Source organism: Oryctolagus cuniculus, chromosome 10 (assembly GCF_051225735.1).
Source record: "Oryctolagus cuniculus isolate XC-2025 breed Fujian yellow rabbit chromosome 10, ASM5122573v1, whole genome shotgun sequence".
Lineage (NCBI taxonomy): Eukaryota > Metazoa > Chordata > Mammalia > Lagomorpha > Leporidae > Oryctolagus > Oryctolagus cuniculus.
Window position 1 is genome coordinate 81410077 of NC_142876.1, and position 25705 is coordinate 81435781.

Consider the following 25705-nt stretch of genomic DNA (forward strand, 5'->3'; position numbering starts at 1 on the left):
CTATGCATCTCAAATAAATAAACACTTAAAAAAATATTTTTAAGTTGTCTCTTTTGTCTACTACCAATACCATTTCCTACAAGGAGTTAAACTCTTCCAAACTCTGAAACATCCTGTAACTACTTCTCACAACTCTTCTTATTGTGTTGAATACTTCATTTATGTACCTGTCACACTCCCCCTTCCCCCGCCCCCCGCTGTACTGACTCTTGAGCTGTTCATCATACTTGCAAGGCCCTAAGTAAATATGTGTCAAGTGAGCAAAACAAATAACATTTACACTAGCAACTAAACTGCTCAAACGTTGCAAAATGAACTTGTGGAAAAATGAAGCCAAATTGAAAATCAGCTCTAAGTAACCATAAAATTAGACATTTTCAGCTTTCAATCTTATTTTGTTTTCACTACCTAAGATGGAGCTACTATTCCTAAATTCGATTTTCCAGAGTTGATCTTGTACTTGCAAACTTACAGTTTAATATACTAAAGCTATCAGAATACAATTTTAGCGTTGCATGGTTGAATTTTAAAGCACTGAAGTCCCAGCTTATCTGTGATAACCTTTGCTGCTATACTTACTCTAAGTGTCTATTGCAGGCATTTGAGAGAATCATTGTTAAATCAGCTACAAGGATAGATTGACACACTTCTCTGCTCTTGGATTCAGGCTTTTTTCTTAGAGTTTCAAGGAAATAAGTCATCGACTTTTGATTGCTTCCAGAGTGGAGGGACATGGAGAGTGGACGTGGAGAGAATCAGTTCATCATAAAACTGTGTTTCGGCCAAATCTTCCAAGATATTCTGCCACACCAGTCACTCAGACAGAGTGCCCTGAGTATAACTAACCCTGTTCACCTTCTTACTTAAAGCTAAAGTTACCGTACAGGTGGCAACAAAGCAGGGATGGAGGAAACACCAAATAATAAAACTCCAAGTAATTATTTGGAGACAATTTCATTACGTGCCTAGAAAATGGTAATTAATGGGGCCGGCGCCGTGAGGCTGTAGGTTAATCCTCCACCTGCGGCGCCGGCATCCCATATGGATGCTGGTTCTAGTCCCAGCTGCTCCTCTTCCAGTCCAGCTCTCTGCTGTGGCCTGGGAAAGCAGGAGAAGATGGCCCAAGTCCTTGGGTCCCTGCACCCACGTGGGAACCCAGAAGAAGCTCCTGGCTCCTGGTTTCGGATTGGTGCAGCTCCAGCCGTTGCGGCCATTTGGGGAGTGAACCAGCAGACGAAAGACCTTTCTCTCTGTTTCTCCCTCTCACTGTCTATAACTCTACCTCTCAAATAAATAAATAAATAAATAAATAAAATCTTTAAAAAAAAGAAAATGGAAATGAATTAGCTAAATTTCTTGAAATTATTAGCTTTGGTGAAGAAATCAGTTGACAGTTAATACACTAAAAGTAGTAATAATCTATCTAACAACTATAAAAATAACCAGATTTTAAAAAGAAACTCGTTTTTATAGGAGAATATGAAATACTGACTATTAATCTTAACATAGGATATGTATGAACTTTGTAGGCATAGTACAAAACTTCATAATTACTATTAAATGATTTCAATAGAGACATGAAATGATTCCAAAAGGAATATTGATTCTTAAATGTTTTTTTGAATTTGATAAAGTTCTTCAAATTTCTTTGAGGAGCCGGTGCTGTGTTGCAGTAGGTTAAGCCTCCACCTGCAGTGCCGGCATCCCATATGGGCACCGGTTCATGTCCTGGCTGCTATGTTCCGATCCAGCTCTGCTAATGGCCTGGGAAAGCAGTAGAAGATGCCCCAGGTGCTTGGGCCTCTGTACCCACATGGGAGACCTGGAAGAAGCTCCTGGCTCCTGGCTTTGGATCAGCCCAGTTCCGGCTCTTGTAGCCATTTGGGGAATGACAGCAGATAGAAGACCTCTGTCTATCTCTGCCTTTCAAATAAATAAATATTTTTAAAAATTTGTTTGAAACTAAGTGGAATGGGGTTAGCATTGTGACTCAGTAGGTAAAGCTGCTGCTTGCAATGCTGGCATTCCATATGAGAGTGCCGGTTGGAGTCCCTGCTGCTCTGCTTCTGATCCAGCTCCCTGCTAAAATGTCTGAGAAGGCAGTGGAGGACAACCCAAGTACTTGGGCCCCTGACACTCATGTGAGAGACCTGTACATAGCATCATTCCTCCTGGCTTCAGCATGGCCCACCCCTGGCTATTGCAGCCATTTGCAAAGTAAGCCAGCAAATAGAAGATCTCTGTCTGTCTCTCCCTTTCTATCCGTCACTCGGTCTTTAAAATAAATACATTAAAAAAAAAAAAAGGAAAAACAATTAGAATGGAATACCAGAGATTTATATGCAGTATTAAAGCATTTATCCTGTCAATATTGAGGCATATTAAAAAGTGACTAAAGGCCGGTGCTGTGGCTCAATAGGCTAATCCTCCGCCTTGCGGCGCAGGCACACTGGGTTCTAGTCCCGGTCGGGGCGCCAGATTCTGTCCCGATTGCCCCTCTTCCAGGCCAGCTCTCTGCTGTGGCCTGGGAGGGCAGTGGAGGATGGCCCAAGTGCTTGGGCCCTGCATCCCATAGGAGACCAGGAGAAGCACCTGGCTCCTGCCTTCGGATCAGCGCGGTGCGCTGGCCGCAGCGCGCCGGCCGCGGCAGCCATTGGAGGGTGAACCAACGGCAAAGGAAGACCTTTCTCTCTGTCTCTCTCTCTCTCACTGTCCACTCTCCCTGTCAAAAAAAAAATTTTTTTTTAATTAAATTTAAAAAAGTGACTAAAAGTTATAGAAGTACCGAAAATTTGATCAGTGTCCCAGAATAAAATTGATAATCTAGAAATAGGTAGAATTATATATAAGAGTTTAAGAAGTGAAGTTGAAGCATTCCTACAGATCCTTTGTGGGTGCTGGGCTTTATGATAGATATTTTACATTTATAGTTCATTTCATGCTGTGAACAATTGAGTAAAGTTAGTATTATCACCAGCACATTTGGAAATGAGTTTCAGAAAAGAATAACTTGCTCCAGGCCCCACTGGTTGCTGCAGTGGGAAAGATAAGTCCAGAGTGACCAAGAGAAGGTCCCGCCAAAGAACACATGGGAGGAAACAGCGTGCAGCCAGCACATGAGACAAAGTTAACACTGGTAGTGTGCACACAGCTCCCCAAATGGCTGCAACAGCTGGCGCTTGGCCAGGCTGAAGCTAGGGGCCAAGAGCTTCTTCTGGGTTTCCTTCATGAGTGCAGGGGCCCAAGCACTTGGGCCATTCTCTGCTGCTTTCCCAGGTGCATTAACAGGGAGCTGGATCAGAAGAGGAGCAGCCAGGACTCAAACCACTGCCCAGATGTGATGCCAGCATTTCAGGAGGCAGCTTAGCCTGCCACACCACAATGGCTGGCTGAGTTTCAACGTTTGGGATTTGAGGGTGCTTAATATGTAAAGTGTGTGTGTGTGTGTGCATGCATGTGTATGTGTTTTAATCTTCAACTCATTTCGAGATTCAGAAATAAGTTAAAGGCTTGGTAGAAAAAAATTGAACTGTGCAGGCTGTAGGTTGTGTCTGCAGCTGGGTTCATGTGCCATCTCATAATAACTAGTCATCACTAGACTGAGATTTATCAAGGTCAACGTCAGAGCTGGTTTGAAGACTAGCCAGTCCACAGGAACAAAGAAATCTAAAACTGTATTCTTAAGGGCTATTACATGTTTTAGAATACATATCTCACCTATTCCTGTTTTGTGTGGTTTTCCCTTTATGTTTTCCTAACATGGAAACTGTATTATTAAACCATGAGCATTCAGATATATGCTGCCTTGTGCATTTGTGGGAGATCAGTTTTCATAATAAAAACTTTTACCACATCTCAGCTCCTTGGGGCATTTTCCTCCAAGCTGTGTCATTTATTGTTACCACCTACCCGAGAGAATGAATAAAAAACCGAAGCCCAAAAATGTAAAAGGATATAGTCATAAAATAGAGACCAAGGAAAATGCCCTCCAGTCAGCGCTAGCTGGGTTACATTTACAAAGACTGAACTATTTGCTCACTGGTTTATGTGCCAGCGCAAGCAGGCACTCAAATATTTGTTGAATACATTGGAAAGAGCCACATCATAAAAATCCAGTTGGAATACTTGTATTTCATAAAGGTATAGTGTACTATGAATTATCTTTAAACATCTAAACCCAGTACTAATATTTTTGGTATGCCGTCTTCTCAGAAACAGACTTATGAGAATTGCATTACAGTTCACAATAAGACTTTTTTGTATGTTTGTTTGTTTGTTTGTTTGACAGGCAGAGTTAGACAGTGAGAGAGAGACAGAGAGCAGAGAGAAAGGTCTTCCTTCCATTGGTTCACCCCCCCAAATGGCTGCCACAGCCAGCGCTGCGCCCATCCGAAGCCAGGAGCCAGGTGCTTCCTCCTGGTCTCCCATGCGGGTGCAGGGCCCAAGCACTAGGTCCATCCTCCACTGCACTCCCAGGCCACAGCAGAGAGCTGGACTGGAAGAGGAGCAACCGGGACAGAATCCGGCGCCCCAACCGGGACTAGAACCCAGAGTGCCGGTGCTACAGGCGGAGGATTATCCTAGTGAGCTGCGATGCCGGCCAAGATGTTCTATTCTGTAGAAAGAACTGGAATGGAGGAGCTGGTGGACTCCAAATGCAAAGCAAGGCTAAGAAATGAAAGGCCGGTTGCCTGGCTTGATCAGATGATGCTGAGTGTATATGTTGGAGTACTGCACTATACCTCATGAAAATGTACAGATCTTACATGTTAATCAAAAAATAATAATAACATGATGAAACATATTTTTTAAGGATTTGCATTGTAGCTCAATTGTGACTCACAGAAAGTCATGTAAAAGAGCCAGGGTTGAGGTGCTGTGGGTTAAGCCACTGCTTGCACCACGAGGATCCCATCAGAGCATCAGTTCAAGTTCTGGCTGCTCTGCTTCTGATCCAGCTCCCTGATAATGCACCTGGGAAGGCAGGGGAGGATGGCCCAAGTGCTTGGGCCCCTGCCACCCTCAAGGGAGTCCGGATGGAGTTTCAGGCTACTGGTAGCTGACTGGTCCCATTTACTCCCCACTGGAAGCAGATGGAAGGTCATTCTCTCTCGCTGTGTGTGTGTGTGTGTGTGTGTCTCCCTCTGTATCCCTCTTTACATAAATAAATCTTTTTAATTCATATAAAAATACCATGATGAATACTTTGAAAGAGAGAGAAGGTAGATGGCCCATTCAGCTGAAAATATAAAATCTTTTTTTTAAATATTTGTTTTATTTATTTAAAAGACAGAGTTACAGAGAGAGAGAGAGAGAGAGAGAGAGAGAGAGAGAGAGAGAGATCTTCTATCCACTGTTACACTTCCCAAATGGCCACAATGACCAGATCTGGACCAGGACGGAGCCAGGAGCCAGGAGCTTCTTTTGGTCTCCCACTTGGATATAGTGGCCCAAGCACTTTGGCCATTCTCTTCTGCTTTCTCAAGTGCATTATCAGGGAGCTGGATTGGAAGTGGAGCAGCCCCAGCTCAAACTGGCACCCATGTGGGATGCCGGTGCTGCAGGCTGGTGCTTTAAACTACTGCGCCATAGCTCCAGCCCAAATACAAAATCTTAAAATTTAGGAATCTTGAACACCAATGGGTGAAAAGGCTATGTAAGGTATTTTCTCATTAGTTTAGAAATTAGACTCCTTTGTACGTTTCCTGCATCTGAAAATGCTAGATTGACATGTTTGAAGAAACAAATCTTGTATTCAGAGGAAACATGACAGAGCAACTTCCAGAAACAAACTTCCCCCTGACAGCTCTCCCTCTCTCCATCTGTCCGTTGTGTCACCTGTCCTCCTATTGTCTCTTTCTTGTTTTTTTAATCCCATACTAGAAAGTGGATATTGTTGGCCTTTCTATGGTGCTTCACAGACCTAAGGAAGCTTGAAAGGGGCTAACTCTGTGTTTAGGCAAGAAAAAATTGAATGGCGGACTCCCATTTCATCATTAAGTAGGGCTAAAAGGGTTGTTTTTAGGGGAGAATCTTTGTATTGTGGACTCTATAAAAAATAGACCAAGATGTCTATTTCATATAAATCTGTTGAGTTGGCCATTAGTGGTTACAATTTTAAAGTTATGAAGAACACATGTACTTAGGTGCCTTGTAAGAGTACAATTTGCTGGTAGCTGAAATGAAGTCAGTAGAGTTTGTGGGTGTGGGATACAAACCACAAGTGTTGATTCATTCCTCAGAGAGACAGTCCATTGTTCGACTCAGTGCATGATGTAGGGGAAAGGTGGGGGCATGGAGGAGGGTCCCCACTGTCCATCTTTGAATTCTGGTCCTGGCACTTACCCACCTGGGTGGCCTTGAGCAACAACCTCCTTAGTTTTCCTAAGCCTCAGTTTCCCTGACTTGTGAAAAGGGGATGATAATGTTACCTTCTTGAGAGGTTGGCCTTCATCAATGAATGAATGGCCTATACATCGATATAAATGTGTAAAGCTCTAGAAAAAGATGACATGCACTTAATCCATGCTCCTATTCTTATTGTAATCGACAGTATTATCCCAGAGTTCCCTAGAGAACGACCCTATAAAATGTTCTCATCTGTAAGAAGTGCCAGCACATGCATAACCACAATTATGACATAAAAGGAAAAGCTTGATGAAAATACTTTAAGCATGGTATGCCCTTTTGAGAGAAAAACATAATAAGTGGGAGGCTCCACAGTACTGAAAATCGAAGTTTCCTTGCATATTTGCTCATGCAAAACATCCACATAGGATAATAACTTCAGCAGGGCTTCTTTACGCAAAGGCTTAATTTTCAGGCTTAATTTTAACACCGTGACCAGAACTTTCTTTCTCCTGATTCATCATTTTCCCCCTCTAATCATCCTTGATTATCTTGCAAGCACCTTGCACTTTTTTTTTTTTTTAAATGAGTAGTTTTCCATCAGGACACTCTGCTGCTACAAATTCAGAGTGGCGTTGTAAATTGGTGCCAGGGTGCTTTTAAGCAATTAGAATGCTGTAATTAATGTCTGCTGTGCATGTAATCTTCCAGTGTGTAAGGGTAAGCACAGAAGTTGAGAGCTGGGTTCTAAGTGTTTAATAATGGTTATTCATCTGTTCTCCAGTTGTCTCCCCGTGTATGCATCAGATGTGGGTGCCTTGGCACCGTCTTGCTTATTAGCAGAGCCTGACCTATTTAGGCTCCCTGCTTTTCTTGCATCGCAGAACAATTTGGCTGGGCATCACCACACCTCTAATTTCCAGGGCAGGCTCATAAACATTCACTCGCTTGCTTTGAAAATGTGGCAGTGTGAGAGTTTATAAAGAGGGTTGAGATACCGTGTGGGACCGGGTGACAGTCTCATTCTTGCTGGGTTTCATAGGAATGGAGACTCGTGACCTCAGAATAGGGGCAAAGTAAAAGTAAGAGTTGAAGGAAGGAGGTTTGTCGTCCTGATAAGGTTTGCTACAGTCATCAACATGCTGCTTGGGATGCCGGCATCCGACATTGAAGTCTGAGGGCTGCGCTCCCCATTGTAGCTTCCTGCTAATGCACATTCTGGGAGGTAGCAGATGATGGCTTGAGTACTTGGGTCATTGACATCCAGGTGGAAGACCCAGATTGGCTCTTGGCTTCATCCTGGCCCATACCTGGCTGTTGCAGGCATTTGAGGGGTGAACCGGTGGGTGGAAGCACACACACACACACACACTCTCTGCATTTCAAATAAATAAAAATTAAATTTTTAAAAAATTATCAACATGGTCTCATAAATTCCTTTTTACTCATTCATTTTGATGCTCAAGCTGCTCCCACTTTGGCCAGTGGGACCCCCTATAAATCAGACCCTGTCCTTTTAGCTGGTCTCTAGTGCTTTGGAGACACAATAAGCCAACCCAGGCTCTCTGTGTACTTTTCCCTGCCATAGATTTGAAATCAGACGTTTTTCTTTTAGTGGAGAATGGTATCTAGTACTAAGATGTGGTTTCTATTTTGAAGCTAGTTGGAAGTTCACCTCAAGAACAGAAAACAGAGCCGGCGCCGTGGCTCAATAGGCTAATCCTCCACCTTGCGGCGCCGGCACACCGGGTTCTAGTCCCGGTTGGGGCGCCGGATTCTGTCCCGGTTGCCCCTCTTCCAGGCCAGCTCTCTGCTATGGCCAGGGAGTGCAGTGGAGGATGGCCCAGGTGCTTGGGCCCTGCACCCCATGGGAGACCAGGAAAAGCACCTGGCTCCTGGCTCCTGCCAGGATCAGCGCGGTGCGCCGGCTGCAGCGGCGGCCATTGGAGGGTGAACCAACGGCAAAGGAAGACCTTTCTCTCTCTGTCTCTCTCTCTCTCACTATCCACTCTGCCTGTCAAAAAAAAAAAAAAAAAAAAAAAAGAACAGAAAACAAATGTATTCCGCTTGTCTACCTAAAAAAATGAGCACATTGCACAAACCATACTTGGACTAAACTTGGGACAATAGAGTCTGACTAGTTCTCCCTCCTTTGTCATTTTCATACCCACGTATTTATTGGTGTTGCCCTCCCAAGCTGAGCACTGATTCACCTGTTGCAAACTTTCCCTGTCTCTCTGTGCCTATCTCTGTTACCATCAAGTTTCTGAAAAGCAGTCTGCCCAGATACTTTGGTCATAATGCATTTGTCTCTGAAACTATGATACACACCCACAGAAACACCTGTACATGTTTGTTTTTTAATAATGTTTTTCTTTTTTCTTTTTTTTAACTTTTATTTAGTAGATATAAATTTCCAAAGTACAGTTTATGGATTACAATGGCTTTTCCCCCCCATCACTTCCTACCCACCCAAAACCCTCCCATCTCCTGCTCCCTCTCCCATTCCATTCTTATCAAGATTCATTTTCGATTATCTTTATAGTTTTTCCTTTTTCAAAGCATCTTTTTCTCATTTGTTTTGGCCTCAAAACGCCAGAAAGTATGTGGGACAAGTATTATTATTTGCCTTTTGCATCGGTAGGAAGTGAAGCCGGCAGAGTAAATGACTTTTTGACACCTCTTTGTATGTAGTCTTTTTTTTTTTTTTTTTTTTTTTTTTTTTTTTTTTTTTTTTGGACAGGCAGAGTTAGACAGTGAGAGAGAGACAGAGAGAAGGTCTTCCTGCCGTTGGTTCACCCCCCAAATGGCCGCTATGGCCAGTATGCTGCACTAACGCGAAGCCAGGAGCCAGGTGCTTCTTCCTGGTCTCCCACGCCAGTGCAGGGCCCAAGCACTTGGGCCATCCTCCACTGCCTTCCCGGGCCACAGCAGAGAGCTGGACTAGAAGAGGAGCAACTGGGACAGAATCTGGCACCCCAACCTGGACTAGAACCCGGAGTGCCGGTGCTACAGGCGGAGGATTAGCCAAGTGAGCCACAGTGCCGGCCTGTATGTAGTCTTTTAAGTTTGTGTGTCTAGAACTGGTTAAAGTCCCCATTGATGGTGGAGCCTGAGATATTTCCTCATAGTTCTAAAAACTGGAATTCCTTATTCTGTGTTGAAAACCAAGGCAAATTAATTATGTGAGTGATTCAAGAAATGCAAGAAGCATTCCCTTTGTAAAAAATGCCTGCATCAATTTTTTACTTTACACTTTTTTTATTTCTTTATTTGAATGTCAGAGTTACAGAGTGGGAAAGACAGAGACAGACAGAGATCTTCCAACCACTGGTTCACTCCCCAGATGGCTGCAACAACCAGGTCTGAGCCAGACTAACGTCAGGAGCCAGAGCTTCATCCAGGTCTCCCACATGGGTGCAGGGCCCATGCACTTGGGGCATCCTCCACTGCTTTCCCAGGTACATTAGCAGGGAGCTGGATCAAAAGTGGAGCAGCTGGAACTCAAACCAACACCCATATAGGATGCTGGCACTGCAGACAGTGGCTTAACCTGCTGTGCCACAGCACTGGCCCCTCACTTCTCTTTCAATTTAAATTCAACAGACATTATTGAGTACCTACTGTATGCCAGGCAATGCTCTAGATCCTGAAGATAGGACTGTGGCTAAAGTAAATAAAATTTCCTGCCCTTGAGGGTTTTACTTACTAGACAGGGATGACAGCACCAAGGATAACAGACAGTAAAGAAAACAAATATGATATATAGTATATTAAATTATTAATTTTTATTAATTTCCACTGTATCTGAAAGACAGATCTTCTATCCACTTGTTCATTCCCCACATGGTCACAACAGCCAGGGTATGCCAGACTGAAGCCAGGACCCAAACTTCACTCCCATGTGAGTGGCAGGGGCCCAAATGCTTAAACCATCATCTTCTGCTTCCCAGAGTATACTTTAGGGGAAGCTGGTTTAGAAACAGAGGAGCAGGGACTCAAATAGGCATCCCAAGTGGCATCTTAACCACTGTGTCAAATACATGCCTCAACATGTTTGATGATTATGAAAAAAACCTATGCGTGGATTGGGGGGAAAAAACTTTCCATTGAGGCCAGCGCTGTGGCGCAGTGGGTTAACGCCCCGGCCTGAAGTGCCAGCATCCTATATGGGTGCCGGTTCTAGTCCCGGCTGCTCCTCTTCTGATCCAGCTCTCTGCTGTGGCCTGGTAAGCAGTAGAAGATGGCCCAAGTCCTTGGGCCCCTGCACCCGCGTGGGAGACCAGGAAGAAGCACCTGGCTCCTAGCTTCGGCCTGGCCCAGCACTGGTTGTTGAGGCCATTTGGGGAGTGAACCAGCAGATGGAAGATATCTCTGTTTCTATCTCTCCCTCTCTGTAACTCTTTCAAAAATAAATAGTAAACCCTGCCTGTGTTAATGGCCTAGGAAGAATTGCCTTGTGGGGTAACAGATCTCGTGTGTTGGCATGGCCACTCCACCAACCTGATTACATAAAAACAAGCATGGTCTGACCTACAGATTCCTTACTCCCCATAGATGTGTCCTCAGCAGGAAGAAGAGAAGCTCCAGGAGTGGTCTCTACTGCTTCATTTGTGTCCTTGTTACACCTGGTCTTTGCACTGTTTGTTTGGTAGCTCAGCATCAGACTGAGAGTGTGCCAAACATCATTCAAGTCCTCATCCTTGCTAACTTTGAATGTTGACCAGCCTTTGAAGTCTGGCGCTGCACAGCTTTGGGTATAATCAGCCACCAAGGGAAAGAAGCCACTTGCTCTCCATCTGTGGGCCTTGATTCCTGCCTGAGTCACATCTTTGCAGCTTTGTTGAGAGAGAGAGAAACTTTCTTCCCCTAGTTCTAATTTGGAAAATCACTGGGAAAATTTTTAAACCAGCCTCTGTCACTTGTCCCAAAAATGATAATTGTGTTCCCAGTAGAGCCCCCAAAATGGGATATTTTTCCCAGAAAAAGAAAAAGGGTACTTGGCAGGCAAAATAAATAGATATTTTCCACTCCAAGAAAATATGTTCATTTCTTCTATGGTATGTATTTTTTATTTTGAGATATTCAAACCTGCAGAATAGTTTCAAGAATAGTAAAAAAAAAAAAAAAGTCTCTATCAAACCACATTTCTATTTTCAACATTTTGCCACATTTGTACTCTGTTCTCATACGTGTAAAAGCTTTTTTTTTTTTTTTTTTTTTGACAGACAGAGTGGACAGTGAGAGAGAGAGACAGAGAGAAAGGTCTTCCTTTGCCGTTGGTTCACTCTCCAATGGCCGCTGCGGCCGGCATGCTGTGACCGGCACACCGCGCTGATCTGATGGCAGGAGCCAGGTACTTATCCTGGTCTCCCATGGGGTGCAGGGCCCAAGGACTTGGGCCATCCTCCACTGCACTCCCTGGCCACAGCAGAGAGCTGGCCTGGAAGAGGGGCAACCAGGACAGAACCTGGCGCCCGGACCGGGACTAGAACCTGGTGTGCCGGCACCGCAAGGCGGAGGATTAGCCTAGTGAGCCGCGGCACCAGCCCAAGCTTTTCTTGAGAGTGAGGTATAGCCATCATACTGATTTGCCCCAAAGTAGTTCACTGTGTATATCCTAGGATCAAGGACATCCTTTATCTAACTATATTACACTGATCATATTCAGAAAATCTAATATCAAACCTATCATATTGCCTAGCAGATAGTTATATTCCTCCAGTACTACCGTTAGCCACTTTCTCTTGATCCAGGATAACACACTACATTCCTCTGTTACAATTCTAGTCTTCTTTACTTTGGAATAGTTCTTCAACCTGTCTTTGGCATTCATTTTTGAAAAATATGGATCAGATGTTTTGTAAAATAATTCTCAGTTTGGAATTGTGTAATGCTTATGATTAGATCTAGTGATGTATTTTTGACTAGAATTTTTCTAAATATTTATTTATTTGAAAGAGTTACAGAAAAGCAGAGGCAGAGAGAGAGAGAATCTTTCATCCACTGGTTCACTCCCCAAATGGCTGTAATGGCTGGAGCTGAGTTGATCCGAAGCCAGGAGCCAGGAGCCTCTTCTGGGTCCCCCACATAGGTACAGGTTCCCAGGCACTTGGGCCATCTTCTGCTGCTTTCCCAGGCCAAAGCAGAGAGCTGAATCAGAAGTGGAGCAGCTGGAATTCAAACCCGCATCCTTATAGGATGCTGGCACTGCAGATGACAGCTTTACCTGCTGTGTCACAAGCCTAGCCCCTTGACTTAGAGGGCTATGTGTTAGAGATGGCTTGTACCAACTCATGAGAGCCAGTTCTCACATCTCTTTCCAGCTCCATGTACTGAAATATTATATTAGTAGCTTGAAATTAGCCATACTAGAATTATTCGCACCATAGATGCCCACAAAAGTTGGAAATCAGAGCTCCCCTACCTCTGGTTTCCAGTTCTAAGATACTTATATTTGCGGCTGGCGCCACGGCTCACTAGGCTAATCCTCCGCCTAGCGGCGCCGGCACACCGGGTTCTAGTCCCGGTTGGGGCGCCGGATTCTGTCCCGGTTGCCCCTCTTCCAGGCCAGCTCTCTGCTGTGGCCAGGGAGTGCAGTGGAGGATGGCCCAGGTGCTTGGGCCCTGCACCCCATGGGAGACCAGGAAAAGCACCTGGCTCCTGGCTCCTGCCATCGGATCAGCGCAGTGCGCCGGCCGCGGCGGCCATTGGAGGGTGAACCAACGGCAAAGGAAGACCTTTCTCTCTGTCTCTCTCTCTCACTGTCCACTCTGCCTGTCAAAAAAAAAAAAAAAAAAAAAAAAGATACTTATATTTGCCACCGCAGCACATCATGTAGGTAGCAGCCTTTTTCAGTTCAGACCATCAGGAAACATAGGATACTGTGCTCTCCCATTACTGGCAGTATTGGTTAAGATGGTAGTTAAGAACAATGGAGCAGGCATTGTGGCTCAATGGGTTAAGCTGTCGCTTCCAGCACCAACATTCCATATCGGAGCACCAGTTTGGGTACTGGCTTCTCTGCTTCCAATCCAACTTCATGCTGATATGTCTGGGAAAGCAGCAGAGGACGGCCCAAGTACATGGGCCTGTGTCACTGATGAAGGAAACCTGGATACTGTTTTAGGCTCCTGGCTTAAGCCCGGGCCAGACCTGGCTATTGTGGCCATTTGAGGACTGCACCAGTGGATGGAAGATCTCTCTCTTTCTGTCTCTCTCTCTCTGCCACTTTACCTTTCAAGTAAATAAGCCTTTAAAAAACGACCCCATTGGTCAATGTCTATCCAGTTCTCTAATTTAGAATTACTTCACCATTTTCCTTCTTATAACTAATAAATAATTTATGTATATTTCATGATTATGTAAATATCCCATCCTGTTTGTCATCAAACTTTCATCCAATAGTTTTGATTTATCAAAAAGTATTTCTTGAATCTAGTACGTACTGTGATGGTTGGAAATAGTAATTTCCTCTACAAATAATGCTGGTGTTCCACAAGTTAACTTTTTATAGACTTAACCCTCAATTAGGTAGATGATTAATAATAGATTTGGAAACATACTGGCATCTCCCAGTGGTTTTCAATGTGTTCTAAATCCCAAGTATTTGTGACCAAGTTATTTTTTTGAGATTTATGTATTTATTTGAAAGGCAGTTACAGAGAGAGGTCTTCCATCTGTTCCTTCACTTCCCAAATGGCCGCAATGATGGATGGAGTCAGGCCAGGAGCTTCTTCTGGGTCTCCCACCTGGGTGCAGGGGCCCAAGGACTTGGACCATCCTCTACTGCTTTCCCAAGCACATCAGCAGGGAACTGGATCAGAAGTGGAAGAGCTGGGACTTGGGCACCCATACGGGAAGCTGGTGCCACAGGCTGTGGCTTTAACCCACTGTGCCACAGTGCCAGCCCTGTGACCAAGTTATTAACACTCATTGCTATAGAGAGAGAGCAAAATAAGTTTTCATTGAGTATGACATTGATCTAAGAAGAGCAGAATGAATCTTCAGAAATAATTTTCCCATTTCACTGTGATGGCGTGAGTTGGTGACTTACAGTCCCTCCAACAGTGGAGATGGCATTTGAAGGCATTTTTCCCCAGTCTTATCTGTCTCCTGGTTTTACCAAAAACCTGCCCTTGGAAGATTCTAGATTGGACATTTGCACTGGAGTCATGGAAAGTTAACTAGTACATGGTAGAGTAGAAGGAGCACTGTTCAGGGGTCAGGAGTCACATGCGCCAGAGGAGTTGGACAGTGCACTTCATCTCCCTGATCCTCTGTACCAACAATCACGCATAGAGCCCTAAGAGTCAAGTGTAGGCACTGTAGTGTGGTGAGTTAAGCTACTGTTTACAACCCCAGCCTGCCATATCGGAGAGCCGGTTTGAGTCCTGGCTTCTCTGCTTCCAATCCAGCTCCCTGGTAGTGTGCCTTGCGAAAGCAGCAGAGGATGGCCCTGCAACCCACTTCAGGGACCAAGACGGAGTTCCAAGCTCCTGGCTTTGGCCTAAACCAGTCCCAGCCATTGCAGTCATTTGGGGAATGAACCAGCAGATCACGGATCTCTGTCTCTCTGCCACTCTGCCTATAAAATAAATAAATCTTTAAAAAAAGAAGACAATGGCCCTGGTCATGTTTTCACTGTTTGTTTTCAAGTCCTAAAGCTCTTTTATTCTTGTTCTACTTGGGAATTAAACCTAGAATTCACCTCATTAGCATAGTGTCTTGGTCAATGACGCCAACGAGACATGGACAGAAATGAGATGTCCAGTGTGGTCCTGGACCCAGCGACCCAGTGGTTGAATTCGCTATCCAGCTCACTTAGCCAGAGGGTGTCACACCAGGACACGGTCCTGTTTCGTGTTACTTTTGTGCACTGAGCCGCGTCATCTGACTCACTTCTCTGGTTCTCGTGGTTGACCCATGACAGCCATGGAACCCCACTGAAGGATCTCATTACCTTTCACTTTAAGGAGATCCCTCTCTCAGGTGTTAGTTTGCCCAGGCCCTATAATGTTACCTCTGATACCATGTGCAGAGGCAATCCTGGGCAGACAGAAGTTTCTGAAGACCTTTTACATTTCAGGCATGACATTCTGGAGGTGTTTTTTTTTTTAGATTTTTTTTTTTTTTTATTTAGTTGAAAGGCAGAGACTGAGAAGGAAAAACAGAGAGATCTTCCCTCCATAGAGTCACTCCTCAAATGGCCTTAAAGGCCAGGGCTGGGTGGAGCTAGGAACTCAATCCAAGTCTCCCAGGTGGGTGGCAAGTACTCTGCTGCTTCCCAGAGTCTACAATAGCAGGAACCTCTAATCAGGAGCCAGAGCTAGGATTTGAACCCAAGTAATCTTAACATAGGATGCAGCATTTCAACTGCTAGGCCAAATGCTCACCCACAAGTAATGTCATCTTTGATGTGTTTTTTGGTAAACTCCCCAGGTAAGTCAAGTGGCAATCAGTTATAAGACACAAAATGTGTTGCCTTGGATATCTAGAACAGTGGTATTTTTTTTAAATGATTGTATTTATTTATTTGAGAGGTAGAGTTACAGTGAGAGGGAGAGACAGAGAGAAAGGTCTTCCTTCCGTTGGTTCACTCCCCAGATGACCACAATGGCCAGAGCTGCGCCGATCGGAAGCCAGGAGCTAGGAGCTTCTTCCCAGTCTCCCATGTGGGTGCAGGGGCCCAAGGAGTTGGGCCATCTTCTACTGCTATCCTAGGCCATAGCAGAGAGCTGGATTGGAAGAGGAGCAGCTGGGACTAGAACTGGTGCCCATATGGGATGCTGGTGCCGAAGGCAGAGAATTAACCCACTGCACCATGGTGCCAGCCCCTAGAACAGTGGTTGTTAAAATGGAAGGTGGGGTGGGTTGGGCTGGGGTGTGTAAAGAATGCTGGGCTTAGCACCCCTAACAGAAGTTAGGGTCCATTCTTTTTGCAGGGAGGGAATCTGAGGAGTCAGATGGTTTAATAGGCAGTCTAGAAATTGAGGGTGGAAAATGTTCCCCCAAAAAGTTATCCTTAGTAAGGTCAGGAGTGCCTGCCTGCCCACCCCCTGGAAGCTTCCAGTCTTACATGAGAATAGCAAGGGGTGGTGACTCCACCTTGCCGAGCTCCCAGTTTATTGTGAAAAAAAAAAAAAAATTAGGTATCCCACCCTTGTGGTGGCTCGCTCTCTCGCTCTCTCTCTCTCTTTTTTAATCATGAGCAAGCCAGACAGGATAAAGGATTGCAAATCAAGTCTTTTTTGGGTTTTTACCCCACCTTGTAACTGAATGTCAGGATTTTTTACCCAAAAAATTGTGCTTAAAAACCTGACTACCACCAGACACTTCGGGTTTTTATCCTCTCTTGGAAGCCCCCATCCGTGCCGCTCTGGCTGGAGGTGTTTGACTCTGATAAATCTTGCTTTTAAATCTAGAAAGAGAGAGAGAGAGAGAAGAAAAGAATGCTGGGCTTTGCTAGGTCATGCTTTCTCCTTCACCCTCCCTCACTGGAACACCTCAGGGCCACTCATGTAGCTGCAAAAGTCACAGATGAGCTGGGGATTTGGACCCTCCCCTCTGGAGCTCTCTGTGCCTGGTGCTTCAGTTCTCCGTCAGCATTTTCCATATTTAATGATCCTGCTAAGGTGGAGAAAGATTTGGCAGTGCGGTCCGTCTTGTTATCTGTCTGCTGAGCTTCATTTACTAAATTGAAAAGTTGCTGCCCGCAGTGCTGTGCGGTTGACTCGTCCAAGGTTCGGATGAGGCTGGCATGGAGGGAGCGTGGGTGTCAGATGAGTTGGTGGTAATTTCCTAATTATTTTGTTCACCTGTGATTTTCTTAAGATTTACCAAACAATCCACTTTTTTTCTTTAAGATTTCCAGGCAAATCTGATTTTGCCTCTGAGTTCTGGCCTAATTTTGAGCTCAGAGATAGTCTCGCGTTGTTCCCCAGAAGCCCCCTTCTCTTTTCCTTTGAACTTAAGGAATTTAATCTTGATCAGCACCCACCTCACCTGTTGGATTAACCACTTCATCTTCCTGCGCCAGATTAGTAACCAGTGTCTTTTGCCAGAAAGATAGAGGGCCGCTGCAATCAACCTGGCTTCTCCTTGGGTTTATACTCTGTGTCTCCAGATGATAGGCGAGCTTTGAATTCCAAGGCCCTGGCCCTGTCAGCTTCTGAAGTGGATCCTGTGCCTCCGGTTTCAGCAGGGAGGTCTGGATGCTGCAGGATGGAATTCACTTGTAATACAAGGGAAACACTAGTCATTAGCACCACTGGCATTCTGATGCCCAGAGGTCTTTTTTAAATTTGTTTTTTATGACTTTTCAAAAGATGTAGGATTGGCTTGGTTGGGTTGGTTGGTTTTGAGAACTTTCCTCAAATCACTTGGAAATCTAAGAGGAAACCATGATCCTCTCTGAAATCCTTGCGGAACAAACTACCTCTGTAGTCCTGCCCGCTGGACACTGGTTTGCAAACCACTTCACTGCTCCCTAGGCAGCCGCTTGGTATCACTAGAAAATGCTCCAGCTCAGGTCCAACAGGTAGAATGGGAGGAAGACGAGTGAGGGCCTTCTCCAGGCCCAGGAATTAGGTCCATGCACTGCAACACTGTGCTCATTATGCAGGGCTTAGCAAGGGGCAGGTTGTGTGGAATTGGTTTTACACATGTGAATGCTTATAAGCTAACAGATCTCCAAAAACTTTATTTTTAAATACAGATTCATCTATACTACACATTTTGTGGAAATATCATAGGATGCAATGATAGATTTTACATATGTCTGTGCACTTGCAGACACAAAGGCACATGTGAGTGTTACTGATAGAGTCAGTGCCCCTTGCACACACACACTTACACATCTCTACCAGGCCACTAAAAAGGCATTCTTAGGAAACAAAGTCCAGAATTCCAGTTTTCCTTTGAGATCTTAAAGGATGAAATAATAAAAGATGGAAAAATAGATAACAGTTTTAGTCTTCTAAACATTTGATGTAATTTAATGGTGTAAGCATCAACTCAATGTTGTGTTACTGACACAGAAATGAATTTATATTTTAATAATATTTGCATTGTATATGTACTGAAATAGCTGCTATGGTACAGAGAAAAAAATTATTTCAGGAAAACAATGAATCCAGTGGGAAAAAAACCTAGAAGCTTAGAAATGAACTTGTAGAGATAAATTATTTATTTAGAAGTTGCCTGAATTTTCAGCTTCAAAGTCATCCTGTTTCTTTCTGAGTACTGACTGCTCTCTAAACAAAATCTCCCACAGCTAATTAAAACACACACACACACAATGTGGTTTCCCCTTAACCCTCAGTGCAACTAGCTCTCCACGCCTCCCCCCTTTCTACAATGGTATGATCTGCATTTGATCCTAAACTGGAGGTGCCAAGCTGTGACAGCTTCCCCAACTCCACAGCCATTTGCTACAACCTAAGGCAGCTCCTGTGTTCAGTGGTGTTTTCCTTTTCCATCAACAGGGGCAAATCGAAGTAGACAGTGAGACCATCTTCAAGTTAGCGGCGCTCGTTTTGCAGGTAAGAATTGACCAGCTGCCTCTGTCCGGTTCCCTTTTGTTTGTGGGCTTTTGTTAACTGCCTGCCACTCTGAAACTTTTGCATGGGTCAGTGTTGGTTGGATTTTTTTAGCCAATCGGTTGTTTGCCACTGAAGAACGGGAGCCACTGTCTTAGAGTAGCTTGTGTGAGCTGTAGTGGGTGTGAGATTGTGGGTCTCCAACGGAAATGAAATTTAGCCGGCACCCAGGGAAAAGAGTTGAGACCAATATTCCTGGCAGACAGCTCTGGGTTAGTTGAATCTGGGAGGCAGCAGTTGTTCTAACAGCTGTACTTTTCTTTTAAATTTAGTAACTTTTGCATGCATTTTCCTGAGATTGTGTAAAATAGCCTTGAATGTCTTCAAGGCTTTTGGTAGCTGAAGAACAAAGTCAGTTTCCGTGCCTGGTTTAAAAAGTAAAGAGAAAACAAACAGCATTGTTGATTTACCTGTGTCATGGTTTAAAAGTTCCGTGTCCGGTGGAAAAAGTGCCGCTCGGATAGAAAAGCATTCACCACTGATTGCAGAAGCGCAAAAGGAGAAAGAGTTGTCTGTGCTTTTTCATGTGTGTTTATTTGTCCTTTCTGTTACAAATAAGAACTATTTCAGGACTATTGGTCTTTCTTCTCCCTACTTCATTCTTCCCCCGTGTCCCTTACCTACATTTTTCAACACAAAACTGGAGGTTTTATGAGGGGAAATGACCACAAATAAATAATTTATTTAGCTTAATATAAATGCATATTGATCATTTGTCTTTATTTGTTTTTAAATTTCAGGAAGCCAAAGGGGATTACACCAGGTAATGTTCCTTTTCTGATATTGCTATGCAAAATGACCCCTGCTGAATTGGTTTGCTCTGTTATTTTAAATGATAATGAATGCAAAAGCAAAAGAAAGTGGACCCCCAGGCAGCCCACTGAGATGTCTCGCGCCGCCCATAGAAACCTTTTCTTTTTTTGTGAATGAATCTGGGAATGAACGTTTCTTATGGTGTTTAAAGCCAGAGTGAAAGTGTGTTGTAAGCAGAACCCCTCCACAGTTCTTTTTTTTTTTTTTTTTTTGGTCATCAGTTAGTGAGATGAAATCTATACAGAGCCTTGGTAGCTTGGGTGAAGGTTGTAAAAACTTACACCACGCCTGTGTTTGAAGACTGATAACGTATGCAAGCACAGAAAGATGAAATCCATCAGCTGCTTAGTTAAGGGATTAATAGGGGCTTTCTTCTGCAGCTGCCCTGAAGGGGCCTCACCCTTCACACACTTGATCTAACAGTTGTATTGTTGCTGCCTAGAAGCTTGCTGGCGCGAACTGCCTCGCCCGGCCACAGCCAGGGCCACGGGGCAGTGTTTCTATCTGCTCCCTTACTCCTTCTCACGCAACAGTTGCCGTTGGAAAAGTAGAACAGTCAAAGAAAGGTCAGGTGAGGCCTCTGAGCAGTGGCAGCTCCCAGGCCAGTGACCCCCTACGTCTGCCATGTTAATATTCCACCCCTGGTAAACGATGCTGGTAGATGATTTACAGATCACCTCGTACTCCTTCACAGCCAAGCCGGTGAGTGGGCTGAGACAGCAATGGCTTCCAAGCTCCCGCCACCCGTCTCAGAGCAATACTGAAAACACTCCAGATTCTCCTTTGCCCTTGTAGTCTGGTAGAAGATCAGAGATTCCCCTCAACACACTAGCACTTCTCACCACTCTCCCCTCAGCTCCATTATGTATTTATATATTAACTGTATTAACAAATACTTCGACAGAATCCTGAAAATCAAAAGCTGCCTTTTTTTTTTTAATTGATAGAAAACAGCAGGGGATACAAAGAGGATACATTTGTTTCTAGGTCATGAATAATATCAAGAGCTACTGTGTTCCCACTCCTGTCTTGCCTGGGGGAGCCACATTCCCTAGGAGTTATCAGATATGTGAGGAATGTCATCGCATTTCTAGGGGTGATTTTCCTGTCACTCAGGGCAGGAGCTCACACTCTCTGGTCCCTGAGTTGCTAACCATCCATCCCTTGCCTCTACTTTGTGCTGAACAAGCATGGGATTCCCTCTGAGACTCAGTTTCCTCATCAGTGAAATGGGCTCTCTCCCATAGGATGACTGTGAGAAATCAGTGTGTGTCAACATGCCAGTAGGTGATCATACCCATCACTATCAACTGGTATCATTGTTGTCCACCTCGTCCTTTTCTTAACTCTGGTCTGTTGGCTCTGTCTGAAGACACTTTTGAGACTCAGGTCTGAAGAGGCTGCAATAACATGCTGAGGGAGAGATGGAAAAAGCAGTGTTAATTTTTGCACACTTTCTTTAGGGATGATCCCTAGCCTGGGGTAGGGAAGACTTCAACGGAACAGTGCTTTAGGGAACTAGACATTTTAACCCTGGGACTTCAAGGCTGGGGTGCTAATCCTGACCACACCCAGTCCAATCCTTTTCCTTTACTTCTGCCTGTTCCTGGAGTTTCCTGGGTGATTACAGGAATGTAGAAGGGGCATACAGTTTTGAAATTGTCCAAAGTACACTAAATAGTGGGAAGGGTGAGAACTGGGGCCCACACACACCTGGGCCATTTTGCTTATCTGAGTCTCGCCTTCTTCACCTGTAAATTGGGGCTAATGAAAATAGCAGCTCTGGGGGGTGGTTTTAGTGACGTGGAAGGACTTTGTAAATTACAGTTTCACAAGCATCTGTTACTGCTCATGAGGGTGAAAGAAACAGCATAGTGAACTTTTGTCACTGAGCTCATAATGAAGCAGAATTAGGGTTCATCCATCACTACCCTCACCCCTTTTTTAAGATTTGTTTATTTATTTGAAAGACAACTGACTGACTGACCTTCCATTCAGTGGTTCACTCCCCAAATGGCCACAACAGCCAGGGCTGGGCCAGGCCAAAGCCAGGAGCTTGGAACTCTATCCTGGTCCCCCATGTGGGTGCAGGGGCCCCAGCACTTGGGCCATCTTATGCTGCTTTCCCCGGTGCATTAGCAGGGAGCTGGATCAGAAGTTGGGCAGCTAGGACTCCAACCAGCACTCTGACATGGGGTGGGATGCTGGCATTGCAAACAGTGACAGCTGCTGCAGCACAAGGCCAGCCCCACGGACCAGGATATATTTTTCCTCCAAAATTTTGCTATGAAACTAATTGAGGAAAACCAGGCAAAGTGAAACCCCATGAGGCATTGTCATAGTGATTAGATGAATTGCTCTGGAAGCAGACAGCTTCATTCCAATGCCAGGTCTGCCACTTTGGGCCTGTGTGATTTTTTTTTTAAGATTTATTTTATTTGAAAGGCAGAGTTATATAGAGAGAGGAAAAGATAAAGAGAGATCTTCTATCTGCTGGTTCACTCCCCAAATGGCCACGATGGCCATAGCTGGGCCGATCTGAAGCCAGGAGCCAGGAACTTCTTCAGGGTCTCCCACGCAGGTGCAGGGGCCCAAGCACTTGGGCCATCTTCCACTGCTTTCCCAGGCCATAGCAGAGAGCTAGATCGGAAGAGGAGCAGCCTGGACAAGAACCAGTGCCTATATGAGATGCCAGCACTGCCAGTGAAGGTTTAACCTACTACGCCATAGTGCCTGCCCTGCCAAATAGAATTTATAATAATAGTACCCCCCCATAGGATTGCTGTGAAGATTAAATGAATGAATAGTTGGAAAGTGCTTAGAACATTTCCTGCAATTGCCACTTTTAATATTCCATCAAATCATGGCCATGATGTAGCACTCCCCACTGTTGTTACAAATACAATTTTTCTTTCATTTTTTGCTAATATAAATAATTCTGTGATGAACATCTTTGTGTATCTGGGACTGCCATCATCTGATAATTTTTGTAAGTGAAGTTTCTCAGGTGGGATCAAGCAAAGGAAGATTTCCTAAAGTAGACAAGCAATTAAATGGAATTTAATTATTGATACTACAAAGTTTAAATTATGGGTAGACTTTGTGGCGCTGCAGGTTAAGCTGCTGCTTGGAATACCCATGTCCCATTTGGAGTGCAGGTTTGCTCCACTTCTGATCCACTTTCCCCCTGATGTGTCCTGGGAGGCAATGGATCATGGTCCAAGTACTTGGTCCCTGCCACCAACATAGGAGACCTGGATGGAGTTCCAGACTCCTGGCTTTGGCCTAGCCCAGCCCTGGCTGTTGTAGGCATTTGAAGAGTGAACCAGCAGGTGGAAGGTATCTTAATCTCTGTCATTCTACCTGTCAAGTATATGAAAATAGAGAAACAAAACATTTTAAAAATGTGTAGAATAAAATAAATGATAGGAAATTCATAGCTTGTCCAATAAAATCTACTGAAGCCTAAAACCTCAGTAATAAAGTATACAGGCAGGACCAGCACTGTGGTGTGGTAAGTAAAGTCACCGCTTGCAGTGCTGGCATCCCATATGGGCACCAATCGAGTCGCAGCTGCTCCACTTCCGATCTAGCTCTCTGCTATGGGTTAGGAAGGCAGTGGAAGATGACCAAGGTCCTTGGACTCCTGTACCCACATGGGAAGACCCAGAGGAGACTCCTGGTTCCTGGCTTCAGATCAGTGCAGCTCCGGCCGTTGTGGCCAATAGGGAATGAACCAACAGATGGAAGACCTCTTTCTCTCTCTCTGCCTCTCTTTCTCTGTGTAACTTTGACTTTCAAATAAATAAAAATTTAAAAATTAATTAATAAATAATATGATTCTTTTTTAAATCAATAAATAAAGTATATAGATGCTGAGGATGCAAAGATACATGTGGCCGGAGCTGGACTTTCTGCCGAGGGCCATCTTAGTGTCAATTCCACATTACATTTTTGCCTTGGTTTGCATGTTTGTGGTAGCAGCCCTTGTCTTGTAGAAGATCATTGAATTTGCTCACTAAGATTTAAACATTGACCCAAAACTGTCCCCAGATGCCTTGCTGCACCAGGGCAGTATAGATTTTCCATTGAAACAGTGAATGATTGAGCACCTCATTCTCATGGCTGCTTTAGTCCCCTCCTTGTGATATCCTCTCTCATTCTCAGTCTCAAGCCAGCTCCTCTTCTGCAGTCTCACTTGAATTACATCACCGTTCTCTTTCAAATTGGCTCCAAGGGGTTCCCCTTTCCCTTCTCACCCTCCTTAGCACCTGTCAGGAAACTCCCCTGCCAGCGCCACAGCTCACTAGGCTAATCCTCCACCTAGCGGCGCCGGCACACCGGGTTCTAGTCCCGGTCGGGGCACCGGATTCTGTCCCAGTTGCCCCTCTTCCAGTCCAGCTCTCTGCTGTGGCCAGGGAGTGCAGTGGAGGATGGCCCAAGTGCTTGGGCCCTGCACCCGCATGGGAGACCAGGAGAAGCACCTGGCTCCTGGCTTCGAATCAGCGTGGTGTGCCTGCCGCAGCGCGCCAGCCTTGGTGGCCATTGGAGGGTGAACCAACAGCGAAAGGAAGACCTTCCTCTCTGTCTCTCTCTCTCACTGTCCACTCTGCCTGTCAAAAAAAGAAAAAAAGAAAAAAGAAAGAAACTCCCCCCGTCCTTCTGTGGGAACCCTGGCTTTCTTTTTTCTTTAATTGATTTATTTATTTTTACTGGAAAGGTAGTTATAAAGCCGGCGCCACGGCTCACTAGGCTAATCCTCTGCCTTGCAGCGCCAGCACACCGGGTTCTAGTCCCGGTCGGGGCGCCGGATTCTGTCCCAGTTGCCCCTCTTCCAGGCCAGCTCTCTGCTGTGGCCAGGGAGTGCAGTGGAGGATGGCCCAAGTGCTTGGGCCCTGCACCCGCATGGGAGACCAGGAGAAGCACCTGGCTTCTGGCTTCGGATCAGCGTGGTGTGCCTGCCGCAGCGCGCTAGCCTTGGCGGCCATTGGCGGGTGAACCAACGGTAAAGGAAGACCTTTCTCTCTGTCTCTCTCTCACTGTCCACTCTGCCTGTCAAAAAAAAAAAAAAAAAAAAAAGGTAGTTATAGACAGGCAAAAAGAGAGAGAGAGAGAGAGAGAAGTCTTCCATCGCTGGTTCACTCCCCAAATGGCCACAATGGCTGGAGCTGGGCTGATCTGAAGCCAGGAGCCAGGAGCTTCTTCCAGGTCTCCCACATGGATGGCAGGGGCCCAAACACTTGGACCATCTTCTATTGCTTTCCCAGGTCATAACAGAGAGCTGGATCAGAGGAGAAGCAGCCGGGACTTGAACTGGTGTCCATATGGGATAACGGCACTGCAGGTGGTGGCTTTATCTGCTATACCACAGCACCAGCCCCGGGAACTCTGGCTTTCTTAGCCCCATTCTCCTCCATTCAACCTGTCAAAGTACTTGTGTGTGTGTGTGTGCGTACGTGCACACACATGTGCACCTATTGCTGGAGCCAACAATTGGGCGCTGTGGTGTTATTGAATTTGACCATGCCTGATTTCATTCAATCCCATTGCAATAGTTGTCCACCTCTAGCAAAATAATTGGTGTAAAGTTAGGTCCAAAGAGGTTAGGTCACATAGCCAGCCAGTTCCAGGTCTGTGCTGAGTCCATCACCCACTATGGACCACACATAACCTCCAGTAGTCTTCCGAAGAAGCCTATCTGATCATTGTTCACCTCCAAAAAAGCTGTTAGGTTTTCTCATTGCATAGTCACTGGCCCTCCAACACCCAGCATAGCACTCAAGGCCTGCTCCATCTGCATTACACATCAGCTCTCCTGTTCATCTACGCTAATATCTGCCCTGCCTCTCTGCCCCTTTTCCCCCACATAGCCTGTTCTACCTTGGCCATTAAGGCTTGGCTCAAATTCTTCCTCTAGAATGCATTTACTAACAAAAACCCTCCCC

General features: G+C 45.1%; 1 protein-coding gene and 1 long non-coding RNA gene across 10 annotated transcripts in view; one reads left to right on the forward strand and one right to left on the reverse strand.

Annotated features, from left to right (window-relative positions):
* Nucleotides 1-25705, forward strand: part of FRMD4B (FERM domain containing 4B) — a 366145-nt gene that overhangs the window by 269723 nt on the left and 70717 nt on the right. For all 9 annotated transcript variants that reach the window (XM_089305914.1, XM_051851478.3, XM_089305911.1 and 6 more), the window contains 2 exons: nt 18834-18890; nt 19688-19710. In XM_089305914.1, coding sequence (XP_089162040.1) covers nt 18834-18890; nt 19688-19710 — 80 coding nt within the window. The remainder of the gene's footprint in view (nt 1-18833; nt 18891-19687; nt 19711-25705) is intronic.
* LOC149124310 (uncharacterized) overlaps nt 1-25705 on the reverse strand; it is a 101994-nt gene that overhangs the window by 41046 nt on the left and 35243 nt on the right. The window contains exon 2 of the long non-coding RNA XR_016214652.1: nt 21058-21173. This is a non-coding gene — a long non-coding RNA (uncharacterized LOC149124310). The remainder of the gene's footprint in view (nt 1-21057; nt 21174-25705) is intronic.